Genomic DNA, 24,614 nt, shown 5'->3' on the forward strand with positions numbered 1-24,614 from the left:
CTTGTTTACACAAACAGATTTTACAAGACTTTATCAGTCTCACTCGCACTTAACACTTCCGACAACACTGGCAGCGTCCCACACTCTGACCTGGATAGTTTTTACACAGTCACTTCCTCCATCTCTCTATGATATTTATGTGTTATATAAGCAAAACTACAGTGGAACCTCGGTTAGCGAACGCCTCGGATAGCGAATATTTCGGATGACGAACAAAAATTTCTTTCAAAGTTTGTCTCGGATAGCGAACAACCACGTGAACCACACGTGACCGACCAGCATGTCATCATTCGCGCTCGAGACACAGTTACGATCAGTTGTTCCTTATCTATGCGCATCCTTCTTATTTAGTGATTTTTGTGCTTTATTTTAATAAGATAATCCTCAATCATGGCTCCAAAGAAGATTAAGAGCAATTAACAGTAGTGAGGTCATGACAAGGAAGCGGCCAACAAATGAATTGAAAAAGGAAATGATTTCAAAGTATGAAGGTGGCATGCGTCTGTCGGATATGTGATGTCGTATTACCGAAGACTTTTACAAAAAAGTCAGAAGGAACAGACACTGGACAAGTTTTGTCCTTCAACCTCAAAGCTACAGAAAAGGGAAGTCACCCCCGATTTTATACTGTCACGTGTGCTCATGGAGGGGGAATCAAAGCAGTAATTCCACCCCTTCCTCCCCACACCTCGATCCACCCACGCCGTCAAAACGGCAAGTTTTCTGATGTTTAAATGCTTTCGTTAATGTTTTTGTTTATTTAACTCCATTTATATTGCATTATAACTGTTCTCATTAAAACAAATACCTATATAGCCTGTAACTTTCAAATATTAGCGAGTCAACAGGGGCTGGGAACCAATTAAATCTATTTCCTTTATTTCTTATGGAAAAAATTGTTTCGGATAACGAACATTTCGGATAACGAACAGCTTTCAAGAACGGATTAAGTTCGTTAACCGAGGTTCCACTGTACACATGTTTAAAAATATCTTAAATATAATAATTGTCAAAAATACTAATTGATGCATAATTTTGTTTTGTTTTGTTTTGTTTTATTTTCATATAGGACTAAGAAAATAGAGACTAAATATTATCTAGTCAGATTGGAATTACTTGAATTTATTTAAATAAACGATGTGTATCAAACTATGCAATCGTTGGGCTGCAATGATCTACGCTGGGTTTTGTTAGACAATCTCCTTTCTGTATCTTTTTTACTTCCTCGATGTGTCAAAAAGCTCCGTGCTGAGTGAGTGGAAAAACACGCCTCTTCGGTCAAGCCCGAAAGCCATTCATATTCAAATTTTACCCTATATTACTTCTCGTTAAATATAGATATCTTAATCGTCTTTATTTTACGAGATCTGAAACACCTTTTTGACAGTTATCAAAAAAAAAAAAAAAAAAAAAAAAAAAAAAATTCTAGTCTTGAATGCATAAACTTTTTATGTCGACTTACCACGGTGAGTTTGGATATTTTATAAAAAATATATTAGCAAGCAGTCGATGAGCATAATACATGCTATCCATTCAACCAATGGGTAATGCTCCACAGTGTCGCAGCTACAATGACGCACACAAACATATCACACGCAAAATGGCGACATACAACGGAATAAAATCATTCAGCGTTAGGATCAGACCAGTGTTTATACTGATGAATTTTATATCAGGTAATTTATTTTATCTATTTTTGTTTTAATAAATATAGGGACTGAACATTTCATTTTATGGTCCGTGGTCGCTGCCTTGCATATCAGTGTAAACGATGATAGAGTGTCTGCTTTGCTTGAGTGTGTGTAGATTGGTTGATGGGTAGCTGTGCTGAGGGCTGATTCTACCACTATGCGACAAGTATAATAAATCTGTTATTCAGTTTTAATAGTCTTAGTGTATATTCGGAGCACAGATTATAATTTGAAATGTGCGTGTATTCCCTCACACACACACACACACGCACCTATATATTAAACAACAGGTGCTCAAACGTGTTGAGCAAGCTTACCTTTTTTCTATTACAGCTTCAGTGTGTCAAACCATATCACTAACTTGCCCATCCCTTCATGAAGGTTCGATAACGATGTTTTCATGCTCCATTCCAACATCTATGTGTCTGCACGACAATGTTTTCTTCGATTTCCAAAGAAACAGCGAAGTACCTAGACGTCTATGTCTAACCAGTGATACTGCCACATGTGGTCAACCGCCTGTTGGTGGAATGAACTGTAGTTGTGTAAGTTCTAATTCGAGTACTAAAGAATATCAGTTCAATTTTTTGGGAGACAAAGCGACTTATCAGGGAGGAACACTGTGTAATGTGGACTGTGAACGTGAACTACTTGGTGGAATCTGCCAGTACATCAGCTATGGTAAGTTTCAAAATCGCTTGCCTTATACTGCTGCCCTACTGTGTATATCTATATATTTATGTTGAACATATATATTATGTGTATTGTTATTTGGAATAATGAGTTTTTATGCACTAGTTATAAATTTATGTTGGGTCATCATCGTCGTCGATATCTACATTTAACGTCGTTGGATCATCATCATCATCATCCATCATCCATCATCCATCAGTCATCCATCAATCAATCATCCATCATCATCAACAACAACAGCAACTTTTGATAGGACAAAAGTAGATATGAAACTGAATGTGTAGAAAGAACGTGGCTCAAGTCGCTAAGCCTATGTAGCTTCTAATAAGCAAGACAGTTGGCTGCGATTTTTCTGCTAAGGGTTAGAGTAACAGTGTAGCCCACATTTATGATACCTGACCCAGGAGTCATCGTCCACTAGGATGGGTTTTAGGCAGTCCTTTTCCAATTTCTATTTAATTGATATTGATGACTAAGAAAGAATTCATTTTATCCTCTTATAGTTTAAATTTGTCTAATAATTTATAATATCTTTATAGTCTCTACCATACATAAAACAAGACTTGCGAAACATTTTATACGTGTGAACATAACATAACAGGTGTGTATATATATATAAACATACGAACCCATATAACGACATTTTAACACACACGCACGCACACCTACACACTCTCACACATACACATGAACTTAATCCAATGCATCCCTTACATCACTTACAGAAGCGATAATAGTTCTGATGGCAAAACAAGTTGCAGTCTGACTAAAAGGATCCATGACTGCATTCAGCGTTTTATCAAAAGAGGAGGAAAATCATGTTAGTACTATGCCTGCAATGCCATATAAAAATATTTGAAAAATGAGGAGAGTAAATGTTCTGAAGTGAATACGTTTACAGGGCTTCTGCTAAGGCTAAATTCTTTGGGGTCCCAGGGACCCCTTCTTCAGATTTTTAAGGGGTCCCAGGCTAACTCTAAGGGGTCCCTTTACAAAGTTGAAAAAAACAACAACAAATCAACTACTTTGTTCAACTGCCTTTGAGGAACACAAAGCAATGTAATGTCTAGTCAGAAACGGTGAGATTTCTGTGCCATGAAGTCAGTGCGAGCATCTGTGATGAGCTTATGAGCTCACTGTACTTGGGGTGCTCACTTTCTTTACGTTTCTGAGACGATGATTTTAATCACGCTGTCAACGACATCTTGGAAATAGGTTAGAGCAGTGGTTCTCAAAGTGTGGTCCGCGGACCGCTAGTGATCCCCGGACATATGTCAGGTGGTCCGCGGCTGACAGTCGTCATATGTCAGCAAAGTGATGTTTAAAGTGATGCATTCCTCGGATTAACATTTTAATTACAAAGAACGAAGTACGTAGTTTATTGTCAACTTATTACTATACTACTGTCACAAGAGGACATTTAGTTTTGAATTGTAATGAAACAAATGCGGCAATTTAAATTTGAAATTCATAGTACAGAGGGATTTTAGGCCTTGGTGGTCCGCCAAAATTTTTACTTAAGTAAAGTGGTTTGCGGTCCAAAATACTTTGAGAACCACTGGGTTAGAGGAACTCTTCCCGGTAAGGTAAAAAAACTCAGTGCAAGGGAAGTAACTCTCACCTTGTAGCAGACGACAATAGATTGGGCTACGCCGCTACGTCGTCAGACACTACACTTACCCAATTTTGTATCTGTTCTTCCCCGAAATTTGAAGGGGTCCCCTGGGACCCCATTGACGAAAATTGAAGGGGTCCTCCGAACTTTTAATGCGTACTGTACGCAACTTTTTGCGTAAGCAGAAGCCCTGCGTTTAGCTCATTTTATTCCGTATTTGTCTCTTATGTGTTGTTTGTAACAGAACAAATCACCAGTCCATCATCAAAACCAGCAGGTAATGTTAATTAATATTAAACTTCAGCTAAAATATTTTTTTTTAAATATCGACTTTTGGAATTTCTATTTCAAAAGTATCCGTCAACATATAAGGTAATATTAAGTAACTAGTTTTAAAATAGAAGATGTAAATAGACAATTGGTTAATTAATTTTATTTTTTTTAAACTTAAATAATTAGTAACGATTCAGTAACGAAATATAGACTGCAAACATTTGGACAAGTGCACTAGGATCTACATCACTACTTGAACATAAAGTTGTTTACATGCGAGTGGTTAGTAAATGAGGACAAATGATGTTAAAGGATCAGACTTGTAGCACCCCGCTCCACAGACCCCCCCCCCCCCAGTAAGGACTGTTACGTCAGCAGCGATGTCAAAACCTCGACAGATTAGAAAAACGGCTAGAACTAAGCTGCAGCGCCAGGGGCGGGACCCCACCATGTCGGTTCACAGAGTGCACACATCAGTAACATACCTGCCTGATCTCCACTGTTCATTCCGATTTGCTTGCAGGGCCCGCCCCTCCTCCACCCCACCCCCCTCGTAGTGGCACCTGTAGCCAGCAATCTCATGGCACCAACGTTCTTCAGGGCGGTTCACACGATAAAATCTTTGGTGTCCAGCGGCCGTCACCTCTTGGCTTGTCCAGCGAGAATATGATACCCGCTGACTACACTTCTCACGACAGGCCCCGGTACCCCGAAATTGTATTCTACAGACTTGAAACTCAACTTCTGCATGTGTAATGCTTGGGTGTTCTGTCCTTAGACCTTTCTTTAAAAGAAAAAGAAAAGGAGATGAAAAAAAAAATCCACTGACCAAGGCCGGGCCCCCTTGACAGCCGCGGGCCCGGGTACACCAGACCCCCTGTCCCCCCCTCTCGTCAGGCCTGCCCGAACATAGCAGCGTGAGAATAGGCTTTTAGGAGTGTTAGTAGGCGCTATAAAAGTTTTGCGTGTATTATTATATATCTATAAACATAAATGTTTTGTATGTGTCAGATCTTTCCGACCTTAAAGACTCCTGCTCCCCATCCTGCATAATTGGTGTAACAGTTGGGATTCTTTGTAGATTTGCTGTAGGAACTGCAATCTTATTGGGTAAGGGTAGCTGTACTTTTGTTTGATTTGCCATGCAATTGTTTTGCACGATAAAGGCAATATCAGTAGAAGTGGTTATAGCTGTAGAGCTATAGTAATTTTAATTTACAATTACATTACTTGCATCATTAAGACCCTGCAAATCGCTCCAATTAATCAAATTCTTAATCAATTTCAGGTGTACTGTTCAAGACTGGGAAGATAAGGTAAGAATAATTATTTCGTTCTGTTTTGTCTTTTTAAAATAAGAATACATGTATAACATTAATTGGGTCAATGTAAAAATTAAAGAACTCGCCTCTCTTCTGTAATACCTATTGCATATAACAATCTTGAGAATATTAAGAAATGTGATCGTATGAAAGTGCAAGAGGGTAATTGTCAGTTCACTTTATTTAATGCAACTACAGTCCTGTTGCAAACTAGAATAGAAAAAACAACGCAGCAGAACCACATGTAAACATAAAGGTCTAACACTAAAAGCTAATTCTCTGATGCAGCACGAAATCGTGACTTTGGAATCGGTGCACTTCCGCTATTGCAAGGTTTCCTGGTACTGCTCCTAAAACAGGTCTACGCCCTTGCCAAATAAAAAATAGGCATCCCTGCTTTCTGTAAGGCATCGGTTAACGGAAAGAAACAAAATACATGTATGTCTAATCTTTCAATCATAGCTCATTTCATAAGAAATAAATGCCAACTCAAATTAATATTTGTCATTAGTGAGGTTTAGTTTTGGAAGAACAACAGACCAACTAGACCAGTGATGCCCAACCTTTTTCGGTCTGCGGGCCATATCCATTTCGGAAAGCCGTGTCGCGGGCCACTTCACCGCAAAAATACAAAAAAGAAATAGAGCAGATACCATTTTTATTAGAAACAAGTTGTACTTACCATTAATTATGTAGTAATTAGTGGGATATTTGAAGTTGTTTCCCCGAAACCAACTTCTGAATGTCCGGCCTCATCGTAGAGACACCAAGTCGGAGCACTGAATCGAAATGTTCGTCCATCGAAAAAAGAATTGAGAGACGCCCCTACGTGGGGATAAATACTTCTTCTTCCCTTTTTTCGGTTTTTCTTTTTTTCGTTTTTTTTTTTTTCGTTTTTTTTTATTACTAACACTGTGGGCAGAACTTTCGCGGGCCGGATGGCACCGCGTCGAGGGCCGGATATGGCCCGCGGGCCGTAGGTTGGGCATCCCTGCCCTAGATAATCAGAGAGAGCAACATCGTAAGTAACCTTATGTAGTTAGCTTGTAATTCGCCTGTAACAATATTTGCAACTGTGACATGTCCGAGACATAATGTAAACAAAGCCCTTTTATTAGTGGAGTTGTTGGCAAACAAAAAGCAATCTAAAGATAAAGCATAACATAGCATATTGATTCTGTTATATATTCTCGGAAGCAACTACGAGAACAAGAATAAAGTGAATTCATAATTAAATCTCGAAAGTGACGAAAATTTTGTGTCTTCTACAATAAGAAACTGTCGAAAACAGAAAGGCTTTTTAGATTCACAATAGCAAACATCAGAACTTTAACAGTTAGCATTTTTGTAGATATTACAACCTATTATGAAAGGTCAGTTGTCTGGCGTGAGCAGTGTATATACTTTTTTTCAGTGTATCGTTCCACCCTGACACCCGTATGTTGTCGCCAGTCGGTCATATCGGGGTTTCAAGTCTCTGTACTCTGTGGGTGCTTCCTGGTGTCGTGTGTCAGACCTGTGTACTCCAAACTGTGTTTCGTGATGTGTGCGGGTTTTCTCGCTCTAGAGCATTCGGTGTTGAGTAGTTTCAATATGTGTTGTAGTTTAATATGTAACACAGACATGATAACGGATATGAGACAGTAATCTCACGTACCACGCAACGGACGGCTCTACGTCATGTCCACGCTAGCAGGGTGGATGTGTTTACTCTTTATCAGAGCCACACACGGTAGGAACTGGTAGGAACTTTATAATTGAACAGAACTTGCGCTTAAAAAGAATTTGGGTGGGTGAACGATAAGCTCCTACTTGTGTACATTTACATGTCTTAGGAGGTCAGAGGGCTTAATGCTAATGTTTGTTTCTTCTATTCACGTGTTCTATTCCTTGCATGTAAATTCAAATGACTACAGAAGATAAATGCCTCATGCTTCTGACTTTTTTCTCTATTCCTAAGTTTTTTAATGAAGGCAGCTTGAAACCAAACTCGTGCTTTACGGACAGCACTAAAGCTCAAGATTCATTAACATTCCGCTGTTATTTTAGTCACTAGTACACTTCTTGCTAATATATTTGAATTTTCTGTCATGTGAAAATAACATGCAAAGTATTAAGAGAATTTTAGAAAACTAAACATAGCTATTGTTTTAAATGTTATATTCAACTCAAATTACTCATCACTTTGCATTACTTTGATATAGGAAAACTCCATTTTAAACGCTTTAAAAGGGGACGACTACAGAGATTTCCCTTGACGAAATATTACTGATTAATATTTGAGTATAGAAAAATATAAAAATTAATAAAAATACTTCAGTGAGGAGTTATTAACGAATAATATGATGACTAATAGGGGACAAAAAGAAGCATGTTACGCTTGTAGGTTTTCATGATAATCACACAGTAAGATCTGTCACTAACTCTGTTTTATCTGTCCCTTGGTGACAGAAAACACAAATGAGCTTAATTCATTTGAACTACATTCAAACAGCAGGTTAATAACACTTTCAAGTTAAATGCAGCAAGGTAAACTTGGAGTTTAAAATCTGGAGATAAACTTTTGCATTAGTTTAATTACTTTTGCTACATATATTAGAAATTAGGAATTTAAGCACTTTAATAACGTAATAAAATTATGTTTTATTTTACTCTGTTTCAGTTGTCTCACAGTCACTGTGTGGCTCTTATAGTTACCTGGAGGTAAAAGAAGGTAAGAACAACACGTTTACCTGTACAGGACTGACAGCTCAACAAACAGCCTTCTGGTTGTATGAATCGACCTTGGTATCTACCTGTACAGTGTCAGGTTGCCAACAAAATGTGCACCATACGCGCTTCAGTTCTAACAGACCAGAGGCAACATATAGTAACTTCATAGTTTATGCCGGCGCCTTTTCGGATTTAGACTATTTAGCTACAACTAATCTGTCATGTCAGACATCTGACAGTAAGGCGACTTGTCAAGTGGACGTAATATGTAAGTTAGTAAGTACAGTTTGCATATTTAAAGTGCGCACGGATACGCACGCATACACGCTTGCAGGCACACACACACACGTACTTTGTTTTGAGAAATAACTACTATTGAAGATGTGTTGACTGTTAGAAATTGTGTGATTAAAGATTTAAGATAAAACCTGCTAGCTATCTGACATGCTGGTGATTGGAGGTAATCTCAAGTGATGTAAATAATAATAATTTTAAGAACGATACTAATAACATTAAAACATTAGTCTACTTACTACACTCTCCAGAAGGAAGCCCCAGAAACACTAATCTTGCCTGCAACGACTTATTTTATTACATTGTCTCTACTTGCACCGACTTTGACTACACAGCTGCTGTTGCTGTTTAATTATGCGAGTTTAATATGGAGTCACTAACATTCAATAATTACTGAATACTTTTTCCATTACGGTTGTAACCGGTGAAATCACAAGTTATTTTCCTTCTTTTATTTTTATTTTTTTATTCTTTGTCTCTTTTTATCTGATAGCGACATTTTTAATCTTGTACACTTACAGACCCTGCTGAAAATCCCAAGTGTCAGATTGAGTTTAGTGGAGACACATGGGAAGTAACTGGCTTGTGCTCGGTTTCCAAAGTCCGCTCAAGGAGAGACAGATATGGCTGCTATTTGTACCAGACTTCACAGGTACGCGTGCTATAAAACCTTCTGTAATGTCTCGGATAGTTCAACCAATACTTAAATTCCTTAATACTTTATTGCCAGTACACACGAGATTTATTGTAAATTGCTTGTAAATCTGTTGGTGTTACATTCTACCACCCATCATTCGCTCCAGCCTACTCATGCAGACTTTCTTTGTGTTCCTGGTCACCAATATTGGCGCAATTGTCTGTAATACCCTACCACAGTTGCTTATCCCATATTAGATATTTTTAATGCTGGCTTTAAGACACTCTTCGCAAATACCTCTTATAGGCCATGGTCGCCTGGTCTCACACAATCTTCTCCCATTTTGATGTTTCAAGCTGTGGTACAGTATTTGTTAACCCTGGAACGTTTTTCATTGAGCTCTTTAAATGAATAAAGTGAATTGATGTAGCTCAAGCTATCATCCAAAGTATGCTTCAAGTACTTAAAAAAATTCATCAATAATTATGGACGCTGGTATGAAAAACAAAGAGAAAATTGCGGGCAAAAGTGTAACTATATAGCCTGTGTCCACCTACAGGTCTGCCAGGTCAGGTCGCTATGCCAGTCTTCTCACTGTCCAAAGTATCAGACTACAGAAGTTCGGTCGTCTCTTATTTTCTTTCTGGCGCTCTGTTATCTATGTCATCCGTCTGTTTGAGATCTTCTGAACCTGAAATGTGTTCTCTCTGTTCTGAAGCATTCCTGCTCTTCTGCTAGGAGCTCATTCGTAGTGTGAAGATGCGGCTGAATATAACTTTGAGTTATATGCAGTTAATGACGTGGTGGCTGAAAAAACTTTCGGTTTTGTAGTTTGTCTCTGTTAGCTCTTTACTTTTTGTCATTGCTAACTATGCATGCAAATGTTTTATCTGATTGTGATGTACGTTTTCTTTATTTTCATACGATTGTTGTTTCATTTGTACTAAATTGCATATGTGCCTCCATATTGCTTTCATACTGTTGTTGTTCTTCTTCTACTTCATCATCATCATCATCATCATCATCTCATCATCATCATCATCATCATCATCATCATCATCATCATCATCATCATCATCATCATCATCATCATCATCATTATTATTATTATTATTATTATTATTATTATTATTATTATTATTATTATTATTATTATTATTATTATTATTATTATTATTATTATTATTATTATATCCAAGAAAACATTGAAATGTTTAAGTTTTCCAAAGTCGAAATGTCCCCAGGGATCATCTTCAGCTTTTATAGGTAGCTTTACAATGTCTACGACACCTGTAGCAGGGACTAACTATTCCTCTGGTGACTGTAAGATAAAGACTGCTCTTCCTCCTGAAGGAAAATACGTCTACAGTGTCATCATTATACCTGGTGAGGTACAGGTATTATTCAATGGAAGCAACCAAATTAGTAAGTTTACAGTTTTTACTCTTAAATACTACTGTATATTTTCTGGTAATTCCACTTTATGCTAATTATTAGTTTACTGCACAAGTAATAGGTATTTAGATTCATCAATGTTTTTCTGTGTTTACTTAGCTAAAACTTTAAGATTACAGAAAAGATTATTCAATGATTTTAGTTACTGAAATAAAAACAAAAATTTATTTTAGTCATTCATTATTGTATAAGCAAGAATAAACTTCTTAAAGATGCTTAACCCCCTAGAATATAACTGGGTGCAGATAAACTCCATAACGTACAAACAGGGAAACTGCAAATAATTTAAAGCTGCCTTCTACTAATTAGCCATTTAGCCAGATATACGCAGTTTTTCGCATATCCGGTTTGATGTATGTACATCAAATGAAGCCAATTTTTTTTTTCTTCAAATAAAAGTTTACACAATTGTTACAAATTTTTTTCGTATTAGGTCGTCCATCTCAGTCTCCCCTACACAACTGCCCGCAAAACATAACGGAGGATGATAACATTGACTGTCTTTGCTACTCCGAGAACCTTGGAGCTCCGTCTGGTTCTCTTATCTGGAAAGGAACCAACTCGTCAAGGTTGAAAATCTACAATGTAAACAGGACATATAGTGGGACAAGAAATATGTGTTACTTGATGTGGAACAACAGTGTTGTACAAAACTCCATCTACACAGTGACAGTCAACTGTAAGCTCACTCAAAGCGCGTTTGGTCTAGTATCCTCCAGTATCTTTGAAAGTTATCAAAGTCACAAAAATCGCTACTTAAATGAAGAAAAAATACACATTTTAGATTTGTTTCTTATCCTATCTAATAAGAAAAGTGTTCAGTAGTTGAAAGATTGGCATGGACAATATTTATTGTAATTATTTCTTGAAAAAAAGTTAGAAAGTACTTGTTCTTGATTGTATTACGTACGGAAGCTATATGATTAGCTATATGATAAAATTATTTTATTAAAGCAGTTTAAAATCCGGTTGTACAGCAGATATTCTGTTTTGTTACTAACAGTATCGATGGCTCCAATCATTAAAGCTTTTTGGGCGATAAATTCAAAATTATTGCATACGGACAGTGAGCACTGCAATACAATTAAAAATTACTCTTCAAAGTGGACGATAGTGTAATCTTTCACGAATTATGTTTTTTTCCAATTAATTATTTTCTTTTTGTCCCTTTTCAAATTATGGTAAGGAATTATGATAATAATTTGTTATGACTAACAATCTTTCATGTGTAATACTAACAGATGCATCCAGAGTGCTGAGTTTTCAAATTGACGGCAAGTCAGAAGACACTGTAAATGTCAGAGAAAACACAAATGTCTCAGTTGTTTGTCAAGCTGAGGGGAAACCATTGCCCACCATACGTCTGTTGAAAAAGAGCAGTAACAACCAAGATCTTGAAATAAGTGTAGCTTATAGTGCACTGCAACTTCAACATACGATGACTACCGTTCAGTGTGAGGCAACAGCCAGTTACTCTTGTAAATCAGAAAACGGTATCTCTGAAGATGAAAAAAATCTGCGGCTAATTGTTTCATGTGAGTGTCCTGTTACTGTTTTATTATTAGTCAAGAATTTTGTTACAAGTTCAGGAACTCAATTGTACTATCGTTAGTTACACGTGTCGTTAAAACCTGAATTATTCTTGATTTGAATCGTTTCCTTTTACTTACTATTACTTACTGTTTGTCATTGAAATTTAGTTATTGAATTTTTATTGTTCTATTTATTTACTTACTGTTTATGCTTGAATTTTTTAGTACGATACCTTTCAAAGAGTTTGGATAAAATATAGATATTGAAAGTGTACAGTTTTGAATGTATGTTCAATGCTATTTAAAAACAAAAACGAGCAATTGATGTAGTTTAATTTAACGGTTTGCTCATAGAAAATACGTATAGGAACACCCTCTTTAAAACCTTTGATGATATAAAACTACATTTACTTCAATGCAGGTTCCTGTTTTGTACTTTTTGTCTGATTGAAAGGTTTTCCGAAAAAGATTAACAACGACTCTTATGTTACGACGTTTGTGGATGAGGAAGCCAGCCTGATGATAAAAATGATCGCCTTCCCTTCGCCTAACCTGCTATCGATATTTCACAACGGATCAGCAAATGATTCCATCTCCCGCAAGGTGGAGCATGATGACACTGTTAGGTCTACATGTTTATCTGATACTTCGTACAGTTCTATGATTACCTGCACGGTAATCCTCCTAAACAAAACAGTTTATGTCACTGGATTTTACACCGTGACTTTCAGCAATGGTCTTGGGAACATTTCTTTCACTTTTGAAGTCAAAGAGAGAATATATGACACAACACAAGCAACAGTATCAAAAGGTAAGTATAAAATATGTATTATTGAAATGAACGCATGCATACATCAGAATACAGTTACTTCCATAACTTGACATGTTTTGGTTGTTAAACAGCTTTCTCAAGCTTCCTTAAGCAGTTTTTTTAATATCCGTTTTTGTTCTGTTGTGAGCTACTTTTCAGAAATTACGACTCTGTTAGAATTTAAAAAATAGACATATTTCGAATTTCTTCAGCGTAAAACAAGCAGATGAAGAAAGGGGAAAATAAACATGAAAAAATACACATAATCTGACATATACCACCAGACATTCACCTTTACCGAACCATACTACTGTAAAGTAATGTAGTAGTGTTATAGAAAAATAATGTAACAACTAAAAAATACTACTACAGTAAAATACACATCGGCACACCTTATTTAAATAGATATACAGAATTAGTATTTTGTGAGAAAATAAATCAGAGGGTTATCAGAAGGTCAAGGCGCATATTCGAGTTGCACAGAAAGGTAGATGCTCCATCAAGAATGTTACTTCGTAGGACGATGGCTACAACTAAGTTTACAACCACTTAAAAGAGACAAAAATGGACACGACAATCTGATCAAACGCAGTCAGTGTCAAAGTTAAGTGCATCACGTTCTCTACTGATGCCACCTTTGTCACCCAGCTAAAAGACATACATGTAGCAACAAAGGACAAACCCACGACATTCTTTAACATAACCTTCAAGGTGATGAGGTTAGTCTATAGTTTGAAATCATCGTTTACCTACTTTCTCATATGCTGCAACCATTTTACATCAGATCTTCACCAAAAAGCACAATTCACAAAAATAAACTGGTACAAGATTTAAGTGCACATCTGATTATTTGTCTTTCAGCGAAAACTTTAGTTCCAGTATATTTTGTTTCTTTTGACTTGAAAAAATGTTCACTATAACCTCTCATTAGCAGGATCTATCGCCGGTGGAGTTATAGGTGCTGTCGTTTTCATCGCGTTCATTGTCGGTATAGTCATCTTTATCATCATAAGAAAAAGTGAGTTTTTTTCAAAGAAAACAGTAAACTGAAAGTATCCATAAAGTCTGTTAAAAGTGAGTTAAGTATACTTAAACGGGCAAATAAATAACGATGCTCACATTTTATTTATAAAATTAGGTTGTAAAGCATCTTTTGAGACAGTTTGACACCTGGAATCTTTACTTATAGTTTTTAACTTGTTATTTTTTCCAGGAAAAAGAGACGAAAGAGGCTTACCGTGAGTATTGGTCTATGTAAAAGTGAATGAACAGCTCTTTGTATGAGATTATTAATGGAGTTCTGGTACATTTCATGTTATCAAAGTATAAAATATCCTGCACTTTGGTACTTCATACATACTTTTTATACAACATTACCCTATTTTTTCAGATCAAACCAAGCGTCGACCTCCAGAACGAGACCTGGAAAAAGTACAACCATTTAACATTCTGTGATTATAGGCTCTGACTAAATAATTTTATTGAGACTTTTGAAGTGTCTCTTCATCTAACAACAAAGATGTTGAGAAATGGACACAGATTTAATTTAAATCTGATCATTTGTAAACATACGATTGTCAACACTCGTGAAACCTTGTAAACAAAGAACAGGAACAAAAGTCTGTAAAGCTACATACAAAGAGAAGGGGACATACGGGGAAATGTTTCTTTTTCGCATAAGGAACGTAAAACCTTCATAAATAACTTTTAAGATCCTGTTTTCTCTGCAGGGTTAGAAAAGTTGTATGATGAGCTACAGAGGGAGGACATAAACACCCCTTCTACTTACCAAACACTAGGAGAACAGCAGACTTCAAGCGACTCTGCGGATCATGAAGGTTACTACATATCTTAATAAAATACTCTTTAATCTTTATTCCATCCTCAATTAATGAGCAAAATAAAAACACTTAGAATGAAATTATGATCAAACAGGAGTAAAAAAAGGGACGAAAAGTCATTAAAAATTCTTGTAGAAAGAAGGAAAAGACAAACACCCAAAATAAAAAGCTTAAAGTTCACTGTCAGAAAAAGAAGATAAAAAGAGATGGCACTATTTGTGTTCTTTACGTGCGTAGTGTTGACAGTAAAAAAGTAGTAGTGAAAACGAGGATAAAGAACATCTTATTTTCTAATCCTACTTACTGAAATAGAATATAAAAGTGGCAATAGCATATTTGCAGTGCTTGCAAAATGTTTTTTTAAAGAGAAGTTTTTATGCAAGTGTTGCGTGAATTGTAAACACTGATAAATAGTTCTACATACTGCTTACTCTGTGACCATCTCCCTAACGACTTACCTCCTCTAGAAACCATAATTACATTTAGTAATAGTTATTTTGTATCTATTGTTTCGGGAAAAAGAATAAACAACAGTAGTGATTTTGTTTTACTCTTTTTATTTTGTGTTACTTTGCTTTTATTTGTGGTCTATTTTTATTTTGCTTTAGTTTTGTTGTTGTTGCTGCTTTCCACACAAATCGAGTTTTTTTTTACCAGTTCCTGTGTTTACGTTTACACATTATAAATATATTACTGCATCATATTGATTAGTGTACTGTATCTCTTAATCAAGGGAAGTCACATGTGTATGAATCCCCCATGGAACTACACGAGACAGCACGAGGAAAATGTCAGAAGGAGGTAGTCTACCAGAACAGCGCATTTTCCTAGACTGGTGCTTTTACACCTTTTGGTTTATTGGTGTCAAAATACATTGTCTGCGACCGTTGAGCAGCAGCACTGGGAAATTGACCTGAGTTTCACACAAGTGACAATCATATTTTCTCTACTCTTCGAAGCAGACGATTCCATGCAATGAACTTCCCGTATTTTTACAATCAACGGTATTTATTTTTTGCAGTGCATTTTGTCTGCAAATTTCTGTGTATGTGTGTTCACACAATGCATTTCCTGTCTGACCTAAAAAGGTGTGCTCGGGTACCTGTGTGTATGTAAAACTGATTCTGGAGAAATGAGCTATGCAAATCTTCTTCTTCTTCTTCTTCTTCTTCTTCTTCTTCTTCTTGTTGTTGTTGTTGTTGTTGTTGTTGTTAATATCCAGTGCAAGCGTCATGCCAGAGAAGAGATATTTACTGTTTCAGTACCCTGCCTTATACCACTCTATTAGTTAGGTTGTCATTGCTCCTTTTATAAGGAAATATTTCACAGAAAAATTACGATTTTTACAATATAACTAAAGCCATTTGTAAAAAATGTCTTTTAATGTTTAAGAGGAACTTTGTCAGTACTTTACAGTAATTAAAATGGAATTAAAATTATACTTGTATTCTCTATGCTTCTCGCTCATTTCTATGAGACTAAACTGTGTGGGCAGCTATGTAGACATTTTATTACCAAGCATAGGGTATTTTATAGCTGTGTATTTGGTTTCAGCAAAATGATAATGTGTCCTTAAAAGAACTTGATATTATTCAACACCTTAAAGTATAGCCTAGTCTTGTATAATTGTATACTTGCCCATATTTTTTTCTTTTCCTTCGCTAATATTTTTCATTGTTGGCATCTTTTAGCATTGCACCTTGCAACAAACTTAATTTCTTATCTATATTTCTAACTTTTACTTTTGTGACTAGACCATCTTCCCATATTCAAAATGCGTGCTGTGACAAATAAAACAGGTCATTAGTCATTGAACATAACCTTACGATTGCGGAACAGAACAATTTTTTCATGAATTTTTCGCTTACCATCGCTACATAAGTACGGCCCCATGCTGCAGGCGCTAACAACCTAGGCAAAGGGAGGTAAGAAGCAGTTGCCGCAAGTGTCGACGTCATCAGCACACGTGAAGCAGCCCTCCCTCACCTGTGTGTGAACTATAGGCGTGAATAACTCTAAAAGGTGTACGTCACTACAGGAAATGGATGCTAACTTCGGTCAGATTATTAAGCGAGTTTAGTCATGCTTAATATAGCCTTATAGTGCGATAGATGAAACACATAAGACAACCAACAACAAATTGAATACACTTTGAGTGGGAACAACAGCTCTTTTACATTTAAATTTGTACATAGTACATATGAAACTCCGACATAACAACATTAACGAATAAGGAGGCAAAATCTAAAGAAAAAAGATATCTTGAGAAAAATATGGGAATAGATATTTCTTTGTAGGTTCTTAATGGCCTACGACCTAAGTGATTCGATATTACAGCCTGATTTAAACCAAAATACTCGTGAATAATTTTATGGTCAAGAATGTCTATATATAATCGTGGATTCAAAACTCTTCCCCATGCGACAGGCTCCAAGTGCAAGTCACTAATGTGTCTGCTATTCATTTTTTAAGCGCTTTCTTGCTTCGGTTCGTAAATGACAAAAACACCAGTTTTTTCAGAGGACGATTATACAACTTAATTGCACACACACACACACACAATGCAGATTTGGGGTGCTCTCACAAAGACTTTTTTGTCGTTTGGGTACCCCTTCACTAAGAAGAGAACCTACTTTTTCTGTTATCATTTAGTAAACCCGGTTATGAAGCAAACGAATGAGTAATCAATTCAACTCAAACAACCAAAATTGAGAATAAAGCAGTAAGTAATATTTAAACTCTTATGTATACTGAAATAAAATGTTTGTTTAACACTTTATAATTTTATAGATTGTGTAAATAATTTTCAAATAAAATGGCCAAAATTTTATTCGCCGTCACGTCAATAACGAGTGACAGCATTTACGGCGAGAATAACTCTGGCGACCTTATTGCGCGGTTCTAACTTGTGTTATCTCCCTTGTGAATGTTTCATTTAGATTGAGGTGTAGTGACATATTTATGTTGAGAATAAAAGAGAGAGAAAAAAATGTCTGCGGAAATGTAGATTTGGGGTACTGTAATTGTTTCTCTCACAAGGACACTTTTTTGTCATTTGGGTGTGCCTTCACTATGAAGAGAACCTACTTTTTCTGTAATCATTTAGTAAACCCGGTAACGAAGCGAACGCATGAGTAATCAATTCAACATGGATTTGTACTCAAACAACCAAAAATGATAAGAAAACAGTAATTAATATTAAAATTCTAATTTATATTCAAATAAAATATGTTTATTGAGCACTTTATAATTTTATATATTATTTTTTAATAATTTTCAAATACACCGGCCAAAGTTTTATTCGCCGTCACGTCAATACCGAGTTTGTAAGACATCGTGAACGGCGAGAATAACTCCGGCGACCTTATTGCGAGGTTCTAATTTGTGTTATCTCCCTTGTAAATGTTTCATAGTGCCTGAGGTGTAGTGACATATTTATATCGAAAATAAAAGAGAGAGAGAGAAAAAAATGTTTGCGGAAACACACACACACATGCACTCACACCCATCTCCCAACACACAACCAAGCATATAAGAATAAAATCCCCCACAGCACGCTATCATGCAGACCTGAAACGTGCAAGCTTCTCGATTTTCATATCATGTTTATGATATTGAGTGACCCATTTAAACAGATTTTGCTGTCAACTTCACTCTGCTCATTGAAGCAGCGACAAACCAAGATGACAAAGCTAGACCCCTTGTTATTAGTGGATTTGTAAGAGAAAGATAAGTTTATTTGTCCTATGTGGTCAAGTAAACACTTTCCCTCTAGCTGGTCAGTGTAACCCTACCATAACTATGAAGGCTTTAGTAAAACATCTATGTTGTTTGGAACTTTAAATCATTCTGAATGTTTTTTTTTTCAGCCTTGTTTTTTGATGTAAGCCTGTCTCAGATATTAATGACTTTGTTACCTGTGCGCTGTAACTTGATTTCACTTTTTCTCTTGACATGAGTGTGTCTGTGTAAATTATTAAAATAACGGAAAGAAACAAATTGTTGTACCTATTGCAGTTATCTTTGTGGCTACAGCAGACAAGGCAATGACTGTATAGCAAGCCTTCCTTGCCTTAGACAGACAGTAATACAGGATAAAAACATTGAATGACTCTTGATAAGAGCACAATGTTTGATGTATGAGAGTACATTTGCAAAGATTCAGTCGCTCCCTTAGTCTTCTAATAAATAATGCAAACTTTGTCTCTGATAGGATTCTCTTTGTTCCCAAAGCCCACACCCCAGAATTCATATCTCATCAAAGTAATGCAAAAAGGTTTTAGTAGTGGAACAAATATTGTAACATGCGCCTATATGATGTCTCACAGATGAAGACCAGTGTTTGAACACACCTACATAGGTCAGAAAATATAGCATGAAACAGTATATACTAGACAGTCTCTCCTGGCAAAACAATTGTGTCGTATTAGTGTTTTTTTTTTTTTTATTTGCTGCTGCATGATTTAGAAGCCCCATTCTTTCCCATAATTTATGTGTGGGCTTACAGAAGTAAGGAGCCCCCATGGCGCAGTGGGTCTGCTTTGGGAGCAACTGCACACAAGCTTTGGTAGGGTCACCTCTTCACTGAGACGACTGGTAAGTAATCTAGCAAACATACCGGTGTTGTTGAGTTCTAACGTTATCAAGCAAACTTGTACCTCAGCCTTTACAAACAAAATTATATTAGGATTCAGATACCATGATATTATGTGTGTGTGTGTGCTTTAATAGAGCAATACAACTAAAACAAGCATTAGCATGCTATTGTTTATTTAAAATGGTTTTAGTATAAACCATCTCCCACTTAAAATGACCTGGTTCCAAGTGCTAGATAAAAGTCAAGAGGTGATTGACTGAACCAGGAACACGATTCCCTCAGGGATCCGCGAACGCGCTGCTGGTACCCACACGGCTCACTCTTGCTTATATTTTATTTTTGTTTTGTTAGCTGTGTGTATTGAAACACTTTCCTCGAGCATCAATCCTCTTTTGGACTCGTTGGATGATTTCCTAGGTAATGTTATGCCCAACTACTTCTACTGAATGAAAAATTGCCTATATTCCCTTCACCCACACTCCCGTTTCATTTCAAACAGACGTAGTGCAGCTGTGTAAATGGAAAAATGTACATTTTTATGGTTGTAATAAAAACTTTTGTTTATATTAATCTCTTCACATAGAGATCGGTTTTGCATCGGTTTAGATCAGTGTCTTGTGTGGAGCAGACGACAGAGGTCGAGTTACGTCACTTTTTTATGGCGCCACCTACAGGTACGCAACTTTCGTTATTTTCGTATTTTGTTCTGAGCTCTGCAAATATCTTTCAGTAAAAGATCCCAAAGGCACACAAGTAAAATGCGTCTAATAAGGCCAATACAAATTAAAGTACTTGACTGTGTGCTTGGGTTGGTTAATGTTTGTAAGCGCATGCGTGCGGGTGAGAGAGAGAGAGAAATAGAAAGTTTACATCTGTTTTGTTATTTTTTATTTTTTTTTTCAGAGGGAACTACTCTTTGCACCTAACACATATCCATGTTCGTGTCTTCCTGCTCTGCTTTTGATATCTACTTACATCTGTTTGTTTTAGAGAACTATACAGTCGGACCTCGATAAGTCGACCTTCCCTAAGTCGAAAACCTCCCTATATCGAATTAATTGTTAGTTCCCGGCCAAACACCTGCGCCTATTACGCCATTTTCCCTAACTCGAAAACTCCGTAAGTCGATTTTTTTCCCGGATCCCTTTCAGTTCGACTTATCGAGATGTCCGACTGTATTTTAAACTCTCTCTCTCTCTTTCTCTCGTGTTCTCCCTACCTCAAGCGCAGACCTTGCTTTTGCCTCACTCTCTATTCAAAAAGCACATAAAAGAGATGTGCAACGAAAATATCTGAATAGAACATGTGTATTAATCTATCACGATTTCGGTGGTTGTTACTTCTTTGTTTCAATGTTTGTGGCAAATTGATGAGTTGGTAACTCAGTGCCATCTGGCTCTTACCGTCACCTTTAGTCTCTCTCTCTCTCTCACACACACACACACCACGCTCGCGTCCACACACACATTCTCTCTCTTTGAGTTTTCGAAACCAATTTTTAACGAAGCCCACACCCATACACACATTTTTTTACACTTCCCACCCCACACACGCGAACGAGACAGAGAGAGAGAAGGATACATAGAGACAAGAAAGATGCAAGACACCAGGATACCAATTACTACAAATGTGTGATTAGGCTGGTAAAACGAACCGATATTTTATTTTATTTTTACAGCTACACGAGTTTCTAGTTGTCAAAAGTGGAAAGCCTTCTTCTAGACTTGGCATTGAAATAGTGTACCGCGAGTGTCTGCAATTAAGATTTGTCGCTGATACAACAGACTGACACTTCCGTGTTTGTACACATGTATATATTTTTTTATGGTTGCAATCATCTGTTTTCCATTAATATAATGGTTCTTTAGTTTCTTCTACTTAGAAGTGCCCGGTGCTAGTTGGAGGTCAAGAGATGTTGCAGTTGTAATTGAACCAGGAACACTATTCACTCTGGGATCCGCGAGCGCGCTGCTGGTACCCACACCGTCAGCCACCGACACGGAATGAGATGAGACCACAGACTGCAGGGAGTTGTGTGAGAAGAGGAGACCTGCAGAACACCAGACACTATCAACAGTATTAAATAAATAGAGTCTTTGTATATGTGGTTTCCATGACACACAAACATGATAACGGATTATGAGGCACACTGCACAGATCATGCAATGCCCTCTCAAGCTCATTTTATTTTTGTTTTGTTAGCTATTTGCATTGAACACTTTCCTAGAATATACATCCTCTCTGAGACTTATTGGATGATTTTCTAAGTAGATCGCTGAAAGTATTGTTTAGAATATCTTATACTATGCCCGACTACTTCGACAGAATGAAAACTAGTAGTTGTAAAATTGAGACAGAAAGTATGCTTACTCCCCCAATCCCGTTTTATTTCAAACAATCATTGTGCTTCGTGCTTTGCTATGTGTAAATAGAAAAATATACATTTTCATCGTTGTCATGAAAGTGCTTGTTTATCTTAATCTCTTAGTCGTCAACATAAAGATAAACGTAACCACAATATAAAAAAGCTATTATATTATGCAACTTTTGGTCCCTTTCTAAGTTTTGCTTATTATAGTCTCAGAGATTTAATGACCTTGATAGCCAGCTCTAAAATAAGTGGAAGAGTTAAATGACTTAATTAGACCATCTGACCCATTGTTTACCAGCATCACAAACAAATTATAATGGAACCTCTTTCTACATAGTAAGGTTAAATATTCACAAACACACGGCTTCAATTCAAGCACATAGTTCTCTGTTGAAAGCAGTCTGAACATACTTTAGTTCATATTGACAGTTATCTAGTCTCTCATTTTATTTATTTTTATTTTATTTTATTATAATAACAGCAATATCATGACTGAAGCTGGTCCATTGAAGGTCAAGTAAGTCGTTGACAGGGTATTGTTATATTGTCTCTCCCTCATGTCATGGTACTAGTACTCGAAGACAAGGAAGTTCTGTAGGGAATGTAAATTTACACAAACACTTGAAAAAAGACGTGAGCTTTAAAGTGTCTGGATAATAATCCTGATAATCTTAGATGATATCCAGTGCTAGGTTCCAATACAGAGCATAGACAGGTCTAATTAAAATCAGGACAGTAATCTTACAAATATAACGGTATAGGTACAGTAATATGCATGCTATTGTGTTAAGTGTATTGTTATTGTTGTTGTTGTTTGTTGTTGTAGAGAAAAACTAGGTATAACAAACAGATAAGTTCTAAACTAAATTTTATATTGTCTTTAAGTCTAACTAACGAATGAAGTGTTGCAAAGAGTTTGTTTAATAGAAAACGAGAATTTCATTGTGGATCTGTACTTGCGTTTGTAGTTGATGAACGAGAGACATAAAGAGTGACGGTTTCTAGCAGAGTTGTACACAGACATCAGAACTGAAAAAATAATGTAAAAGCAAGTTAAGAGTCTATAGCAGAGAGTAACATACTCGTAGTCAACTGTCGCCAATAGCCGGTGGGAAGAAAGAGATGCTGCTGTGGTGATCAGACCTAGGAGTTTAAAAAATGCCAAACAACCGAGTTTTTGAACTTTCTAAAGATTGTAAACTAGTTACAAAAGTTACTAGTAAACAGCCTACAAGAACAAAATTACATCGAAAATACTAGTAGTTTTTACAATGAGAGTATAACAAATGCAATCATCTTACGTTGTAAATACCTAACAGAGCATCATAGGTTTTAGACACTTGTGTCAAGAGGCATGTCCACTGTGTTTTAGTAAACTTCTACTAGAACGCACATTGATTCAGAGTTAATGCTTTAATTACCATTATTTCGACAAATAAAAACCAAATAAACGCTTATTCTTTAAAAATATATAAGACATTACATTTTTGCAATGTTGGATAACTAGAATTTTGTGGGTTGATTTCTTTTTGGGTTTTTGTTGGGATTGATTTAGTAAGAAAAGTAGTCATTTATTTGATTTTTTTTCTTGTAGGAACAAAAAGAACTTCAAGTGTTGCATTATTATTTCAGAATCTGTTAAGAATCATACGCTCATTTGTGTATGTTATGTAGACAATAAACTAATTTTAAATAATAAATATTTTGGACTTGTGCATGAATTTTCCTTTCTAGAGTGGTAATTTTTTTGTGACACAAATAAAGCATAGGCCTGAAACTACATATTTTGTTTGAAAAACACATCAAATACCCACCCGTTAGCTGATACACTGTAGGAGTTTAAGGAATGTTCGCGATGAAAGCTTAATTATTTGTCTAATTATTGTACAGTATTGCAAAGACCGCAGCAGCATTTGTTAAAAAATGAATCTAAAGCCAAGTACACAGACTGGTTATTACACAGGTACGTGTAACATGACCTCTTACCTGCCGAATGAAGGACGATACAACTACACAGTCATCATCATGCCTGGGGAAGTCAACATGTCTGCCACACGTCTCCACCAGGAGAAATAAAATAAGTTAGTTATCATTAAATAATCTATCTTCATGATTGCTTTTGTTATTTTTGTAGTAATCCATATTCTTTCGAATGCACAGAGAGAAAGTTTGAGTTTGTAATCCTATCTCATGCAAGTTTATACAAGTTCAAAAATAGCAGTAGTAGAGTAGTAATAAATTAAGCAATACCGTATCTCTAAAAATCACACTCATGTTACGGTAATCATGGTACAGGCAACATCACTGTCTTTAAGCAGAGAAAATCCTCCTCTCTCTCTCATTTAAAAAGCTAATTTCCTTTTTGGTTTCTAGTTTTTTTTATGTCTAGTTCTATCTTCAGACCACCACTCGACCATGTCCTCGTTTGGTGCTTCACCAGTTCGCTCATCTTTGTAAATATTACAGACGCTGATCGATGAATAATTAAAATGTGAATACTGTACTTGTACCTTGAAAACTTTTGACGAAAAGTGAAGATCTGTGACTGAAGACCAGTGAAGAACAAAAAACAAGCAACTTTGCTCTGTTTTTATAGCACAAACATGAACGCGCGAAAGTTTGTGCGAGTGAGCGTTCTTGATGATATATATATATATACTTTATATTTTCTGAGACTCTGATAACCATAAAGTATAAAATATATTTATAATTCACTAAACTATGAGAAAAGATAATTATAATTACAAATATGCGCCATATAATCTAATGT

The 24,614-nt window shown here is 36.2% G+C and overlaps 1 protein-coding gene across 1 annotated transcript; it reads left to right on the top strand.

The window, feature by feature from the left end:
- The first annotated feature begins 9,134 nt into the window (after nucleotides 1–9,134).
- LOC112569581 lies at nucleotides 9,135–16,000 on the top strand. The gene is made up of 10 exons (XM_025247402.1): nucleotides 9,135–9,252; nucleotides 10,482–10,662; nucleotides 11,126–11,371; nucleotides 11,934–12,227; nucleotides 12,679–13,035; nucleotides 13,967–14,053; nucleotides 14,249–14,273; nucleotides 14,426–14,466; nucleotides 14,766–14,873; nucleotides 15,610–16,000. Exons 2-10 carry the CDS (start codon nucleotides 10,515–10,517, stop codon nucleotides 15,705–15,707), a joined length of 1,404 nt encoding a protein of 467 aa, XP_025103187.1. The 5' UTR covers nucleotides 9,135–9,252; nucleotides 10,482–10,514; the 3' UTR covers nucleotides 15,708–16,000.
- The last annotated feature ends 8,614 nt before the right edge of the window (nucleotides 16,001–24,614 follow it).

This window comes from Pomacea canaliculata, linkage group LG7, assembly GCF_003073045.1.
Source record: "Pomacea canaliculata isolate SZHN2017 linkage group LG7, ASM307304v1, whole genome shotgun sequence".
In the NCBI taxonomy this organism is placed as follows: Eukaryota; Metazoa; Mollusca; class Gastropoda; order Architaenioglossa; family Ampullariidae; genus Pomacea; species Pomacea canaliculata.